Genomic DNA, 16,184 nt, shown 5'->3' on the forward strand with positions numbered 1-16,184 from the left:
AACATCTGAGCGTTCCAGTTCCTCCACATCCTCGTTAACACTTGGTGTGGTCTGTCCTTTTCCTTTTTGTCCTCCTGGTGAGGGTATGATCGCATCTCATCATGGTTTAGACTTGCATTTCCTTCATGACTAATGACATCTTTTCATGTGCTTCTGTGCCATTTGCATATTTCCTTTGATGAGGTGTCTGCTCAAATCCGTGAACTGTTTTGAAATTGTGGTGTTTGTTTTCTGAGTTTCAGGAGTTCCTTATCTTCTGGATAAAATTTGTTTTGTTTCTGTATTGTCCTTCTCGGGACTTGGCAGACTCTTTCATGTTAGGACTTAGGTCTCTCTTCCATTCTGGAAAGTTTCATTATTTCTTTCTCCTCTTTCTTCTTTTTTTTTTTTTTAAGATTTTATTTATTTATTTGACAGAGAGAAATCACAAGTAGACGGAGAGGCAGGCAGAGAGAGAGAGGGAAGCAGGCTCCCCGTCGAGCAGAGAGCCCGATGCGGGACTCGATCCCAGGACCCCGAGATCATGACCTGAGCCGAAGGCAGCGGCTTAACCCACTGAGCCACCCAGGCGCCCCATCTCCTCTTTCTTCTTGTTTTGAAATCCCTGGTAGTGAAGGCTGAGTGTCTCTCAGCTTTTCCTTCCCTTGTTTGTCCCCTTGTTAAGCACAGGCACCTTCCCTGGTGCCTGGGGCTTCACTAGGGAGCCAAAGCAGCAAACATCCCTCCTTAGTCGGGAGACGGGGTGAATGCCACAGTCTAATAAACCAGCAAGTTATTCCCTCTGTTACAAGGTGATCTTTGCTGTGGAAGAACACAGAACAGGGGAGTGGGGAGGGGAGCCTGCATGGAGAGTTAGGGGAGGGTTAGGGCTTGTCTCACCAGGAAGGGAGGTAAAGACCTGAAGGAGGAGGCAGGTCAGCCACATGCAGATCTGGGAAGAGCTTGTGGGGGGTGCCAGAATGGTTGGAGTGGAAGGAGAGTGGGGGGGTTGTGAGGATGTCTGGTCAGAGGGGAGCAGGGCCAGGCCCTGGGGCAGGGGGTCAGTTTAGATCCTGTGAGGGGTGGGGAGGCCAGGCAGGAGGCTTTGCAGTTGTCTGGGGAGGGATGGGGCAGCAGGTCTCTGAGGTAATCCGGGTCCTCCGAGAAGCAGCAGGATTAAAGGTTTGCGTGAAGGAAGATGGGAAGCAGGTGCAGAGGGCAGGAAGAGCCAGGGACAGCCATGCACATCAGACTGGGAGGCAAGGAGGGAAGGCTGGCAGCATTCTCGAGGGCCTGCTGCCCCAGCAAGGTGGGGCACAGCCATCAGGGGAGGCCCTGTCTCCCAGGAATGTCCTTGCTGCATAGGTCATGGCTGGGAGCTGCCATGGGAAGCTTGGATCTCAGAGGTCAGCAGCGGGCCTGGGGGCCAGTTACCTTCCCTGGAGGTGGGGGTCCGCGACCTCACGGCCGCCACATCCTTCTGGTCACGACCAGCCTGGTCCTTTCCCTTCTCCCCACCCCCTGATTATAGACGCAGAGGTCAAGTGACTCTGACCCATGTGTTTGTCACAGGCTCTTGGCTGCTTCCCTGCCTGCATCCTTTCCTTTGGAGGTCAAGCCCTGAGTTGACGGGTGTTGGGGTTAAAGAGAAGCTGATTCTTTTGCTGCCGTGTAGGTCCCAGCAGAGGGGAGATGGAAAATCAGGTCACGAGGTCTAGGAAAGAATGTAGGTTAATTAAAGTTTAAAACAGAGATCTTTCTGCAGTTTTTCCGTGAGTCAGCATCGTGTCTGGGGCAAGAGGCATGGGCACACTGGGTCTGATGGGGTTGAACCTGGGGCTATGGTTAGGGTGATGGTCCCCCACTGGAGGGAGCAGGCCGGGCTTGCTTGCAAGTTTCCATGCTTTTAAGCAGCATTGGCAGCCCCCCTGTGAGTATCCTTGGCTGCTTGGGGAGTGGGGAGGGTCCTAACTCAGGCTGAGAATCCGGGCCAGCCGTTTGTGTGAATCCTATTTGCTGCATGAAGCTGGCGGCCCAGACGGTGGGCGACTTCTTGGGGGCACTAGAGCGGCTGGAAGGGGAAGGGATTTGGTGGTGGTAGTATTTGGGTGACCTAATGGCCATCTGTGGAATAAATAAAGGTGGACATGATCTTGAGGAAAATTGCTGAGTCCTGGTGTCACTCTGGAGGAGGCAGGGGTGGCCCCAGGGAGAATCCACTCACCCGGGGCTGGACTCGACATTCCTGGGGGGCTCATGTCCCGAGATCCCCCATCCCAGGCAGAAGCTTCTCCGGATGCTTCTCCCTTCCTGGGCGAGGAGAAGAGTTGGACCAGGATCCTTGCTTTCTCCATTTCCCCTCCGACTTCAGGGGAGGGGAGGCTGCACCCACGACTTCCACCAGAAGGCCAAGGAGGGGGGCTGTCAGACTGGTGTCCTTGGCCCTGGGGAGGGGTCTGCTTATCTGAGCTCAAAGCCCTCCCTGCGTTGCGGACACCAGCAATCAGTGTTGACACCACGTGTGCACGGGACAGTGAGGGGAAAGTGCACATGACCGTGGGTCACGGTCCTAAGTCCAAGAAGAGGGGTGCCTGCGTGGCTCATTTGTGAAGCGTCTGCCTTCGGCTCAGGTCATGGTCTCAGGGTCTTGGGATCGAGCCCCGCATCGGGCTCTCTGCTCAGCGGGGATCCTGCTTCTCCCTCTCCCTCTGCCGCTTACCCTGCTTGTTCTCTCTCTCTCTCTGTCTCTGTGTCAAACAAATAAATAACATCTTAAAAAAAAAAAGTCTGAGATGCTCTCAGAGGGGCTCTGCCTCGACACCGAGTGTGTGTGCTTGGGGGGGCATGTGGGTATGAGCCGCCCTCGCAGCTGTCCCCTGGAATCATCAGGCAAAGGCTGGAGGAACCACTTGGGCTCGGTCTCCCTTGATTATAATTCCTGTGCTGCAAGCTCACCCCCCAAGGTGAGGGACTGGGGTGGGGGGCGTTCGGAGGTGATTAGGTCGTGCAGGTGAAGCCTCCTGAGTGGGATCGATGCTCTTGCAATGGAGGCCCTGGGGAGCCCCCCAGCCCCTTCCAGCCGTGTGAGGTCACGAACAAATCGGCTGACTGAACTGGGACGCGGGGGTTCACCGGACACCGCATCTGCTGGGGTCTGTTGCACACTCGCAGCCTCCAGGACCGTCATCTGTGAGCCCCCCTGGCTGTGGGATTGTTACAGCAGCCCAAACTCGGGCAGGCGAGTAGGGCCCCACAGTCACCACCTGCCCCCTTTGCCTGGGACCCGGGGCTTCCGTTGCTAAAACCCAGCCGAGTTTGTCCCTCCTGAAGGCCCCGGCAATACTGTGGAGACCTTTCAGCTTGGAAGGCTGCTGTGCGTCTTGGAGACATTCTGGAGACTGAAGAACATTTGTCTCAACGTGGCCGCTTGGCCTCCCTGGCACCCAGGCAGGAGCTGGGCAGATAGAGGCTGGCCGCTGGGGTCTGGGACTCTGGATGTGAGGTGCTGTCACCGACCCTTGCCCTGGAACCCCCCTCCGCCCCCCCGGAGCCAGCTTTCCTAGCTCGCCCAGGTCTTCCCGTGGCCTTAAGTGACTCTTGGCCCCCCACCAGACTTGGTCAGCACGATCTTCTCTGTGGTGTTTGCCTGGGGAGGGAGGGGCGCTGAGGAAGTCGGTGCGGATGGAACCGGCGGAGCTTTACCTTCAAGGCTCCTGGACACTTGTGCTCATAGCGCAGGGAGTATGAGCGAGGCAGGCACGGGCATCTCCTTGTGGACAGTTCAGGAATCCAGGCATCCCCACGAGGAAGGACGTCTAAGTCCCCGCAGTGCTGACAGTACCCCACACCCTGAATTCCTCCCCTCAGTATTGCCAGGGGCCTCCTGGGTTGAGGGGACCCCTTCCTTCTTTAGGCTTCATCGCTTTACAGATAACTTCTGGAACTCTGTAAGAATAAAGGGATAGCCTCCTTTGTCTACAGCCAGCTACGTGTCACCTGTTACCGCTCAATCTAGAACAATCCGCCCTGGAAGTGCCGCCGTCGGGTCTCAAATACCCCTCAGCTGAGGCCAACCTCTTGTTACATAGACTTTCTTGGGCACTGCATCATCGAGATACAACATTCGCAAGGAGCCAGTGAGGTCTTTGATCCTCATACTTTTCCCAAAGGCATCATAACCCTTTCTCTTTGCTCCATAATTGCAAAACGTTTTTATTTTTTGATTTATTAAATACCCATTAGAATCACCAGTTTGATTAATTTTTAAAATTCTGCATCATCTGTTTCTTTCCAACGTCTTTGCATCTACATTTGCTTTCAACACTTATCCTGTGGACAGCATCAAATGTTATTTATAAATGTCAAAAAATACGAAATTATGGTCCTATGTCCCCTCAGCAAAATGCAGTGGTCCCAGTTCTTATTACAGAATATTGGCTGAAATCTTTCTCTGATTGTGAATATGTTTCCTCTTTGGCTTTAGAAATACGAATTTGAGAGAATGGATCATGGACATGGTCATCTGCAGACCCACTGAGACTCCTCGCCCTGCGGCTACAGGGAGGGTGGGTCTTGGCAGGGGCGAGGGTGGTGGGCGACTGTCCAATTGGCATCAAATTCCTCCACTGAGGTTGGTGTCCCTGGGGAAAGAAACCCTTCTGGCCCATCACGGAAGGCAATGCCTTTTTTTTTTTTTTTTTTTTTTTTAAAGATTTTATTTATTTGACAGAGACCGTGAGAGAGGGAATACCAGTAGGGGGAGTCGGAGCCCAGAAGCAGAGTCCCTGCTGAGCAGGGAGCCTGACCTGGGGCTCCATCCCAGGACCCTGGGATCATGACCTGAGCCCACTGAGACACCCAGCCTCCCCTAAGGCCGTGTCTTAAAACCGGGGCCTCTGACGTATTCGCCAGCTGTCATGTGCGTTGGCATATTGCAACCGGCATTTTAAAAAATGGTAGAATTAAGGTTTCTAAGTGAAATACAGGACAACCAGTTACATTTGAATTTCAGTTACACAATAATTTCTTTCCCTATAAATATACCCCAAATATTGTGTGGGAGGTACACAACTAAAAAAAAAAAGAGAGAGAGAGAGAGAAAAGAAAAGAAGTCATTGTTATTTATCTGAAATTCAAAGAACAACCCGGAGTCCTGTATTTTCTTATCAAATCCGGCCACCCTAAGTAGCACAGAACAGAAATATCAAAAGGGGTCAGGCACACATATAGGCAAGTCCTGGGCACCCGGGGTGTGTCTCTTGCTGTGGGCCGGAGCCTGCGGTGTGGGAGCCCAGCCCAGCACCCGGGCGTGTTTCCTGCGGACTGGGGCGCGGTGCGGGGCACCTGGGCTGCTGTGATGGTCTTTGTCCTGGTCTCTGCCCCCAACTCGCAGCTCCGGGTGTTCATTAAAGCCTTACTCAGAAGCTTTCGCCCGTCGAGGAGGCTCTCGCCTTGCTCTGAGCCAAAGACTTCAGTCCCGCCGCCTGGGCCTCACCTGGGCGGCGGCGACCCCGGTGGGCGAAGCCCGGGACGCCCGCGGACGCTTCCGCCTCTGGCCGCCAGGTGGCGACGCGCGGCCGCGGTTTGTGCGGAGCGAGGCCGTTGGCGCAGACCGGGGGCCTGGGGACCGAGCTGCCCTCCCCTTGTCCCCTGCGCGCCTCGCGGCAGCCGGGGCCGGGTCCTCCCCTCGCCCGATCCTGCAGCCGGGCCCCCAGCCGCCCGGACGTGCCCCGAGCCCGGCGGGGGAGGCGGGGCCGGCGAGCGCGGGTGGGTGGGTGGCGGCTCCCGGCCTGCAGGTGCGGCGCGGGGGCACCGTCTCCCCGCGAGGAGAGCGGAGCCCGGGGGCTGCGGACCGGGACCCCGAGCTCCCTCGGGTGCCCAGGCCCCGGGGGCTCGGGGGCTCGGCGGGCGGCCCCCAGCTGCGCGCTCTGTGCCCCGCGTTCTGAGCCTGCCTCCCCGCGGGGCGCCCCGCAGCGCGCTGGTTCCTCCCACCCACCGGCCTTTCCCTTGACCCTGCATATTTATTTAGACTCTCAAAATGGTTAGTATCCCCCAGTCCTTCACGCAACTGCAAGCGGATCCTTATTGAGCTCTTTCTTCATATCCTGAATTTGGGGTCCCAGCCTCCACACACACCTCCTCCCCCTTGCTCGTCTCCTGCCCTGGTGACCGTGTCCAGGCTGATGGCATCCGCCGTGGAGGACGAGGAGAGGCAGTGGGGTTCAGTGGTTGGGTCTGTGGGGGCTGGGAGTGGACACTGCAAGTCCCTGGCCACTCAATGCCACCTCCGGGTTTTGGGGGGCATGGCCCGTGTCCACACTGGCGCTCTCGGGGGCTCTGCTGGCAGGGAGCATGAAGGCGAGTGAGGACTGGAACATCTGTCCCCATCTGTGGGTCCCCTGCCAGGTTTCTTTAGGATTCTAGGAGAGAGAAGAGGACTTTTGCTAGACTCTGGCTACAGTCCCCATGGACCCGTGGGATTCCGAACCAATAAATGAAGGCAAGCTTTCCCGTCCCTGGTGGGACAGACTGACCCGAGGCTCTGTGGTCTGGGGTCACCTCCAGGGCGTTTCCCCACACACATGCCCTCCGCCCCTCCCAGGGCCAGCCGCTCACCCCTGGCCTGCCTGCACCCCCCTCAGCCAGCAGCCGCCAGGAGTGGGGGGAGACAGACACAGGTGCAGATTCTGAAAGGGAAAGTTGGGCACCACCATGAATAAGGAGAATTGTGGAGTTTTACAGAGAGTGGGGTTCTGAGGGGCATCTGAGTGGGGAAAGTCCCTTCTCTCCCGGCTCCAGCCCCGCTTAGGCAACACCATGGGAACAGCCCACTGCAAAGTTTCCACATTCCATTCCTGGAAATATGATCGTTCATGGGGGCTGTGGGGGCCACTGCCAGCAGGCCCACGGCTCCTGAGAGGGGAGCAAAGCCTGGGGAGTCACCCAGCCTCAGAGTCAGCAGGCCTTGAAGGGCCCTGGGCCAGCCCCCATGCCGCAGGAGGGGTGTAGGGGGAGGGGCCTCAGAGAGGCTTTCATCCACCAGCTCCAGGCCCGAGCTTATGCAGCTGACCAGCCTTTGGGAAGAGGGACGCTGAACAGTGAAGACGTAGAGAAGGTCAGGGTCATGGGGTACACGTGGGGCTGTTTTGTTCTTGTCTTGGGGGCTGGCCTGCCTCCCGGAGGAGGAGCAGGAGAGGGAGGGAAGGGGTGGGCAGGGGAGGGGGGATGGGCCAAAAGGTATTTAGGACTTCAAGGTCCCCTCATAATTGTGACTGAGACCTTGGGGTACAGGAGTGCGGCTGGGTAGGGGTGAGTTGGCCGGATCTGGATGTGAGCCCAAGACCAGCCCTGGAAGGGGCCCTGGAGTGATCCTTTAGGAGGACAACCTTGTAGTCGCTGGTCTGTGCCCAGAGTGCTTGGATGGGACCGTGGTGGGAACAGAGACAAGCTACCGGATTTCATCCACTTTGGGAGGGAGGATTTTGTATGAGGGGGTTGGACTGGCGGGACGCGGAGCTGGACGGCAGGGTTATCTCCCTCTGGAGTTAGCGGGGAGTGTGTGTCTGTCTTTGATGGCGCCCCCATCTCTAGGATTCCCCCTGAGCACTTGTTTTATTTTCGATTGGCCTCTGCTTTTTCTATCTCGAAAACCTTTATTCCGTGGGTCAGGGAGCCAGTGTAGAATTTGCTGCTTGCTAAAAATCCTTGTCTCGGCTTCATGATCAGTCACTGATGAGTACTGAAAGACGTGTTTGGGATTTCACTAGGCTTATCTTTAAGTGGACCCAAGAGAAAATTCCATTTATTTTCCAACAGAAGGAGTGGCTGAGTAGCCCACGGTCTGTTCTCCCGAGGGATCAAGGATGCCGCCAGAGTAGAGAGTGAGGACAACGGGGTGGGGGGGGGTGACCACGTGACCACGAGCAGTCTGCAAGGTGTACTGTCGTGGTTGGCAGAGTCACAGGAAAGGTGTAAAGATGTCCCCGCCCCAAGCCCCTGGGGCATGCGACTATGGGATGTGGAGAAAGGGACTGTGCAGATGTCACTGCGAGTGTCCCGGAGGCATCACACAGGTCCTTAAGGGTGGGCAGCTTTCCCAGGTGTGGTCAGAAGAAGAGAGGGGATGCCTGGCCAGGGATGTGGTCTTGCCGGCTTCCACGGCTTCCACGGCAAGGAAGGTGGGCCCTGAGCAGGGAGCAGGGGTGCTCTCTAGAAGCCGTGAGCGCTGCCCTTGGCTCTGTCCTCTCTCAGCGAGGAGTCTCGTCAGCCTATAGGTGGCTTCAGCTTTCCATGGAGACACTACGGTCTTCTTAGTGCAGCGAATCTGCATCTTTCCGCCGGGATGTCAGAAGTTTTCGTAGTGGGATTGTGGTCTGAGGGCACGTTTAAAACCTTGATGGATCTGGCACATGCCCCCCTCCCCCAGTGCCGAGGGGACCACTTTCTGGCGCATGGGAACCATGGGGATGCACGGCCGGGTTCCCAGTCCCACCCATCTGAAGCGAGGAAAAGGGGGTGACGGTGCTTTGATCCAATCTGTCTGGTGAACCTAGTAGGAAGGCTTTGGGAATTTAGGTGCCAAGGGAGAGAACTGGCCTGGAGGGCTTGCGGGGGGCGCTCAGAGTCATGGGGAGAGTCTCTGTCTTGGGCTCACCTGTGCTGTGGGAACGTGAAAGCATCTGGCTCGGGTCGGGCTTTCCTGGGACCCCTCCAGGGGTGTGCCCAGCAGCGTGGAGGGGAGGGGGCATTGAGGGGAGCCTGGGGTCCCTCCAGGGCCGTCGGGGCGTGAGGAGCCGGCCAGGCAGCCCCTGGACTAGAGGGGAGGGAGGGCAGGACGTCCTCGCAGGCGGTGGCTGTGGGCTGTGTGGGCCCTGCGGTGTCCTGTAAGGGCCTGGAGAACCCACAGGGAGCAGGTGTTGTGTCGAACGAGCTCATCCACCAAGATTGTGCTGAACAAAATAAATGAGAACTTCTCAGTGGTTTCCGAGAAACAACAGAAAAGTGGTAAGCAAAACTGAAAGTAAAACCCTTTCCTTCCTGAGCAGAATGGGACCTTCGGGGATCCCCAGAGACAGTTTCTCTCCGGCCTGGCCGACCCACCTTCTGGCCCCAAGAGTTTCCCAAGTCTGGGGTTTATCAGTTTACAGGAGCGAGGCGTCTAGTGAGGGGGGCGGCGGCGGCTCTGCTGGCCCCAGCCCAGCTGAGGGGTTGGTTTTCTTCCTGGTTCTCCCTCCTGTCCCTGCCAGTCACCCCTTTGTCCCCACAGCCTCGCCAAGGCCCCTGAAGGTTGTTCGACTCATCGGAACGCGTGTGAGCGCTCCCACCCCGGGGTGCGGCCTGGGCAAGCACGTGTGTACGGACTTCCCTTCAGGCTGTGGGAGCAGCTCTCTGGTTCTGGATTCTGGATACCCTCACAGCCCAAAGGTCTTTGGATCAGGAAAAAAGGATACTCTGGGAGCATCCCTCGCCTCCAGCGTTTCTAGGAGGAGCTGCTCCACAGGCTAAACCCGGGTTCCAGCACCTTCTAGCTGCAGAGTCCCAGGCATCGCCTTGTCCCGTGGCACCTGTCAGTTAGGGCCTGCCCCGTGCCGCTGTGAGGGAGTGAAGGAGGCCCCGCCGCCTTGGTGGGGGGTTGTTTGGAGGGACCAGTGCTGTAGGGGAGCACACACTCCTCTCCACCCAGCCGGAAGGAGAATTAAAGTGACCAGAGACAGATCCACATGAGGAAAAAACCAAACGGTTTTGGACCGAAGTAGGAGATTAGTGAAAAGTCTAACAGCTGTTTATATGGCCTTGTTGGCTCTGACTTTCCTATCTCTGGTGATGGGGCTGTCTTTTTCTTGACTGACAGGGCGCCTTTCATGGGGGGACTTACTTTCTGCTTTCGGGGGACAGAGGAGGGTCTGAGGGACCTTCCCAAATAGATTTCATTTAAAATAATCCGCAGGCCATTTTGGTGGCCCACCCTTGGCCGCTGGAGCGTGGAGACGTCCAGCGCTTCCGGAAGTCATGCAGTGAAGCTGGGGGGGGGTTGCAGCTAAGGGAGTGTGTGGCAGACAGAACAGCACCCCAAGACGCCCGCGCACACGCCTGGTTCCACCACAAAGGGGAGCGACGGAAGCTGACGGAAACGAGGCTGCTGGTGGGGCACCTCACAGACGGACCCCGCCGGGGAGGCCGGCGGGGGGGCGTGCGGCCATCACGGGGTCCTTTGCAGGGGGAGACCGAGGCAGAGCCGAGAGCAGATGTGAGCCGGGAGTTGCTGGGTCTGCAGCCTAGAGGAAAGGCTCCGTGAGCCACGAGGGCAGGCAGGCCTGGAAGGGGGGAACACAGGAAACGGAGGGGACACAGCCCAGAGAGACCCCGGCCAGAACTCGGACTCCACAGCAGAAGCACACAAAGCTTGTGCGGTTTGGGCCTCTGTGATACAGTAATCTGTTACAGAAGCAGCAGGACACTCCTATGGGCTGTGTGGGGTCCAGGTAGGAGACCCCCAGTGTGTCCTAGGGGCCCCCTGGCTAGCGGCTGACCACTGCCGTCTGGGGGAGGCAGAGCCGAGTCTCCAGCTGGATGTGGAAGGCGGGGCCGGCCTGTCAGGTCAGAGCCCAGAGGGGCACCGCTAGGTCACTGCGGCTGGGGGGCGGGTGGTCCAGAGGGAGAAAGGTGGCCGGGGCCACACTGGACGGAAGCCGCTCCAGGGTTCGGGCGATGCTGCGGGTGGCCGGGTCCAGTGTGGCCTCCTGGGCAGTGAGTGCTTCCAAGGAGAGAGAGGCTTTCAAGAACCGCAGCCGAGATCATGCCCCTGTCGGCGAGAACGCAACCACCGCTAGAGACGGGCGGCAGGGACTTGAACCGACGTCTGCACGTCCCCGTTCGACAGCATTATCCACGGGAGCTGACACGTGAAGCCGTCCAGGTGTCCATGGACGCACGAGTTCGTACAGAGGGGCGGCCCGTGCTCGCGGCGGAGTACGACGCAGCCTTAAAAAGGAAGGAGGGGCGCCTGGGTGGCTCAGTCTTTGAGCCTCTGCCTCGGCTCAGGTCATGATCTCAGGGTCCTGGGATCGAGCCCCGCATCGGGCTCCCTGCTCAGCGGGGAGCCTTCTTCTCCCTCTCCCGCTTCCCCTGCTTGTGTTCCCTCTCTCACTTTCTCTTTCCGTCAAATAAATAGATAAAATCTTAAAAAAAAAAAAAAAGGGAAGGGAATTTTGCTACAACATGGATGAAGCTTGAGGACATGGTGTCAGCCACACAAGGACAAACGCCCTGTGGTTCCTTCCACCTCTGTGAGGGCCTTAGAAGGGTCAGAGTCACAGAGACAGAAAGTAGGGGGCTGGGGGTCGGGGCTGGGGCAGGAGGGATGGAGGTTCCTGTTCAAAGGGGACAAGGTTTTGTTTGCAATGACCAAAAAGTTCTGGAGATGGATGGTGGGGACAGCCGCACAGCTTAGTAAAGGGGTGTTAGCCGCAGCGCGGAATGGCCTGCGTACAAACGGTCGGAACAGTGACTTGGATGTTGTGCGTGTTTCACCGTAAGTAAAAAGAGCGTTCTCATTTCAGCAGCATGTACACTAAAAGTGGAAGGATACAGAGAAGATGGGCACGGCCCCTGCGTGACCACGACACACAAATTCGTGAATCATTCAACATTAAAAAAAAAAGATTTATTTACTTATTTGGGGGAGAGTGCACGGGCAAGGGGAGGGGCAGACAGAGGGAGAGGGAGAGGCAGGCTCCCCGCTGAGCAGAGAACCTGATGTGGGGCTCGATCCCAGGACCCTGGGACCATAACCTGAGCCCAAGGCAGCGGCTTAACCCACTGAGCCGCCCAGGCGTCCAACAGCCGTGTTTGTAGCCGCAGAGGAAGTTTCTCCGGCAGTTCCCAGCTTCCTCTTATTCATTTCCTTTGTTTGGTTGCAGGCGGGCGGGAGGCTGTGTGAGGCCGGCTGCCGTTGGACCCAAAGGCAGAGAGATGGACCGGCTGGAAAGAAGCGGCCTCTGGGGCAAGAAGAAAGCCAGGCTGGAAGAAGAAAAAGCAGGCAGCGAGCTCCAACAAATCCTGCCCAGAGATGCCCGGGGCAACCCGAGGCAACAGCGCAAGGGCCGTCCTCCAAAGCTGGCACAGTGGCTCACAGGGTTCTCGGGACGATTCCTCAGAAACAAAAGACCCCACAATGTTTTTCATCTGACAGAAAATTCCAAAGGTAGGCGTCTTGCCTTATGTATTTCTTTTAAAGATTATTTATTTGAGAGAGAGAGAGAGAGAGCAAGAGAGAGTACAGCCGGGGGTGGGGGGGGCAGGCAGAGGGAGAAGCAGGCTTCCTGCTGACCCCAGGACCCTAGGACCACGAGAAGAGCCGAAGGCAGACGCTCGAGCGACTGGGCCCCCCAGGCGTCCCTGGGTCTCACCTTTATATCTGGAGCCTTTGTCCCGTTCCTTCATGTTTTTGCTCACGTGTTTATCATTTCGTGCAGTATTTACTGTACGTGCCAGCCTTGCAGATGTCGCTCTGGGCGCCTGGAGGGGACCGGGCACAGCAAGAAGTGTGCCTGGACCCCCAAGGTGAGCGGGACTGCTCGCTGGCCCTTCCACACCAGCAGTGTGGGTAGCCGAGCGCAGGGGGCCTCTGACACGTGTTGGGGGAGCAGGAGAGGGACTGAAGCCCGTGAGGAGGCCTGTAGTCACCACACCTGTGAGAAGCACCTCCCGGTGGCAAAGCTGGCGAAACCAAGGTTCAGGGTGGCGGGGCTCTTTGCCCCGGGACCCGCAGCCGCCGAGAAGGTCACGGTTCTGATGCGGACCGGCAGAGCAGGCTCCGGCTTGAGCCCCAGGCTAGGGCTACAGGAGTGAATGCAGGGGGGCCCGGGGTGGGGTCAGAGCTGTGTGCAGGGCGTCTGTGTCTGAGCCGTGCTTGTGTGCCCGTGACCCATCGTGGGTCTGCGCCCAGCGAAGCTCGCTGAATGACCTGGAGTGCGACGGCAGGGCTGGGGCTGGGCTGCTTATGAAAGCTCTGGTCCGCCGTGGCTTTGCGGGAGGAGCTGGGACCTTGACAATCTGGGGAATGTTTTTCTGAGGGGCAAACGCTTCAGCTTTTCCCTGAGGCCGGGGGGAGGTTACAGAATGGCCCTGGGAGCGTGGGGTCATGGGGCCGTAAGATGTCACCGGCTCCTTCCCGTCTCGGGCACCGGCATCGTCATTCAAGAGGGGACAATGTTTATCAGTTGGTTCACAGGCGATGGCATCTTTGAGGGTCCCCCCCATCCTCGCTTGCCCTGTGCCTGGTGACATCAGGGCAACCTTGCCAGGATGGTCACTGTTCAGGGGCATTTCACTTTTGTTTTCTGGCCAGCTGTTGCCGGCCCCTCGTGTTGCTGCCTGTGATGCCAGGAGATGGGCTGGTGGCCCAGAGCCGCCAAGCTGTGCTCGGCTCAACGGGCCTGCCTGACCCATGCCCCCCAGTATCCTTGCTAAAGAAACGGTACCGATACAGCCATGTTTGCACAAAGCCCGGGAGGTCTCTGGGCTTTGTAAGATCAGCTCTTCTGTTTTTGGGTAGGGGTAGGACAGCCTCCCACCCAGAAAACAGCCAGGTTGGTGCAGGATAAACAGGGGCCCATGTTGGAGGGAGGGAGCAAGCGGGTTCTAGAGGAGTGAGTGCTGTCCTGGGGAAATAGCGCGGGAGCCGTTTTCAGGAGTCACACTAAAAATATAAGAAGAAACAGGAGAAATTAGTTTCAGTAATATACTTTATTTAGCCCAATATAGCTAACATAGTATTTCAGCATGTTTCAACTTTTCGTCAGTATTAGAATCAAGATATTTAACACTGTTCTCTCCCCCCGCCCCACCCCCACTAAGTCTTTGAATTCTGCTGTGTGATCTACACTGACAACAGCTAAGTTTGCACATTTCAAGGGCTCAGTAACCACGTGGGGCTTGGGGCTGCCGTGTTGGACGGTGCGGCTCTGGAAGGAAAGGGAAAGATGTCCGAACAGCCCTGCGTCTGGTGAAGCCACAGAGGTTGCCACACTTACAGTTCCTAGTGTTGAGTCTAAGCTAATTAATTACTAGCAGCAAGGAGCTGTCTATGAGATGGAATAGGGACTCAAAATAATTACATGCATGGAAGGCCGTCCTGTTTGGATTCAAAATAATTTCCATCCCATACTCCACTCCTCCTCAATTCTTTGTATTATTATAAGTTCAGATGTTTTCACTGAGAGACCCAACGAACTAGGGACTTAAGATAAAGCAAGATAAAATTTGCTTCTCTCATGGAAGATTTGAGTGGGTGGTTCGGGGCTTCTCAGGGCTCAGAGACCCAGACCTCTCCATTGTATTCCTTCATTATCCTCCACATGGGGTTCCTGTCTCATGGCCCAGAATGGCTGCCCAGGTCCTGGCCTCACATGTACATTCCAGCTGTCAGAAAGGAGAAATAGGAAAGGGGAGCACATGTTGCCCTTGACAACAGAAAGTCACTCTGAGCCCCAACTTGGAATATAACTGCCCTCTCACTTTGAAATTTCCAGAAGTTAAAGCTCAAAAATGCCCTTTCAAGTTAAAGTCCAGAAGAATTAGTGTCTGAGTGTTCAAATGCTTTGGACAACCCTGCCCACCAATTCCTCCTTTGGTGTTCAATCTCACTGGACCAGCCTCCTGCAGCTACAGGCTGGAGAGTCATGGTGGGGTTCCTCTGGGATCCAAAGCAGAATCCTTCCCTTCCCGTCTCTCCCTCTGGGCACAGCAGGAGGCCCAAGACCAGCACCATTAGCACCTCCTGGGCACCTGTCAGAAATGCACGTTCCTGGGCGCCTGGGTGGCTCAGAGGGTTTAAGTGTCTGCCTTTGGCTCAGGTCATGATCTCCAGGTCCTGGGATGGAGCCCCATTTGGGGCGGGAGTCTTGCTTCTCCCTCTCCCTCTGCCTCTCCCCCTGCTTGTGCTCACTCTCTCTCCCTCTCTGTCTCTGTATCTCTCTCAAATGAATAAATAAAATCTTAAAAAAAAAAAGAAAGAAAGAAATGCATATGCGTTCCTTATGAGAACCTCTTGCTAGAACATTTTCCACTGAGTCTGCTGGACCTCCCTCTCTGACCCTCTGGTGGGGAAAGTGCTTTTGCCGTCTCCGTGTTGGGTTCGCAGGCCCACAGCTGAGGAAGGCATGGACCATGCAGGGCCTTGGGAGCTTACAGGTTCTCGGGAAGAAACTGCAATTGTTAGGTTTTTCTGTTCCAGAAGCGATACTGGAAGCCCACAGGTCTCCTGCAACCGTTGTAATAAGCCTGTGGCCTTCTGATCCTGACTGGCCCGGAGGCGCTTCTTTCCCAAAGGTTCTTGAAACCTTCTCCGGGTCTTCTTGTTGGTTCCCGGATGGGTGGGTTCCGTGCAGCTCAGCCTACCCCCACCCAACGCAGGGCTCCCCTCCCCCTCCCAGATCCATGGGTCTTCCAGGCACCCTGCTGAGCCGTCCTTTTGCTCTCTTTCTTCCAGGCTTCCAGGAGTTGGTCCAGGATGGGTGGTTCCTGGAGGCCTGCCAGAGCATCTCCAGGTTGGAGGAGGAAGGGCAGGACTGCGGCCCCCAGTATGAGGCTGTGGCCCGGAGCATGTGGCAGGTTGTCCAGCAGGCTCTGGACGGCACTGGGCCCAGCCAGGAGCTGGAGCAGAAGCTCCGGGCGGTGCTGGCCACTGTGGAGTGGACACAGGACCAGCACGAAAGGCGGAAGGCCAGTGCCCCCCAGGACGGCGGAGTGGCCACCTGGGCCGGTCAGCTGAATAAGCTACTGAGAAATGATGCTGAGACCCAAGTGCCCACCCTGGGCCCCAAGGACCAGCTGGACCTGTACCTGAAGGAGCTAGACAAGGCAGTGAGACAGGGCCTGGGGTCCCCGCGGGCGAGCCGGTTGGGGACCTGCCTCTGGGAGGTCTACAGGACGTACTTCCACGAGGTTCTCCTCAGCCGCCTCTCTGAGCTCACTCAGTCCTGCGGTGCCGACTTGAAAAGCTGTCAGGTCCTGTACACCTGGGGCAAGACCAACTTGTTCGAGCAGCCTGGGTGAGTCCTCTCGGGGGGTCTTGGGGTGCTAGGCGAGGCCACTGCTCTGGGGGAGGCCCTCGGGCCAGAGCTGTGGTCCACGGAGAGCCTTCGGAGGAGCCGCCAGGGCGGGGCCGGTGGTCGGAGAAGGGCGGACGCAGCTGGCCTTGGGGA

The 16,184-nt window shown here is 57.2% G+C and overlaps 1 protein-coding gene and 1 non-coding gene across 4 annotated transcripts in view; both read left to right on the top strand.

Annotated features, from left to right (window-relative positions):
- The first annotated feature begins 7,014 nt into the window (after nucleotides 1-7,014).
- Nucleotides 7,015-16,184, top strand: part of LOC122893059 — a 28,123-nt gene continuing 18,953 nt past the window's right edge. For all 3 annotated transcript variants that reach the window (XM_044229843.1, XM_044229844.1, XM_044229845.1), the window contains exons 1-3: nucleotides 7,015-7,093; nucleotides 11,898-12,181; nucleotides 15,470-16,031. In XM_044229843.1, the coding sequence (XP_044085778.1) occupies nucleotides 11,950-12,181; nucleotides 15,470-16,031 (794 nt within the window). In that variant the 5' untranslated portion in view covers nucleotides 7,015-7,093; nucleotides 11,898-11,949. The remainder of the gene's footprint in view (nucleotides 7,094-11,897; nucleotides 12,182-15,469; nucleotides 16,032-16,184) is intronic.
- Nucleotides 11,525-11,631, top strand: LOC122894917. The gene has a single exon (XR_006381914.1). It is a non-coding gene; the product is annotated as a U6 spliceosomal RNA (small nuclear RNA).

The sequence above is a fragment of the Neovison vison genome, chromosome 13 (assembly GCF_020171115.1).
Source record: "Neovison vison isolate M4711 chromosome 13, ASM_NN_V1, whole genome shotgun sequence".
NCBI classification, from domain to species: Eukaryota; Metazoa; Chordata; class Mammalia; order Carnivora; family Mustelidae; genus Neogale; species Neogale vison.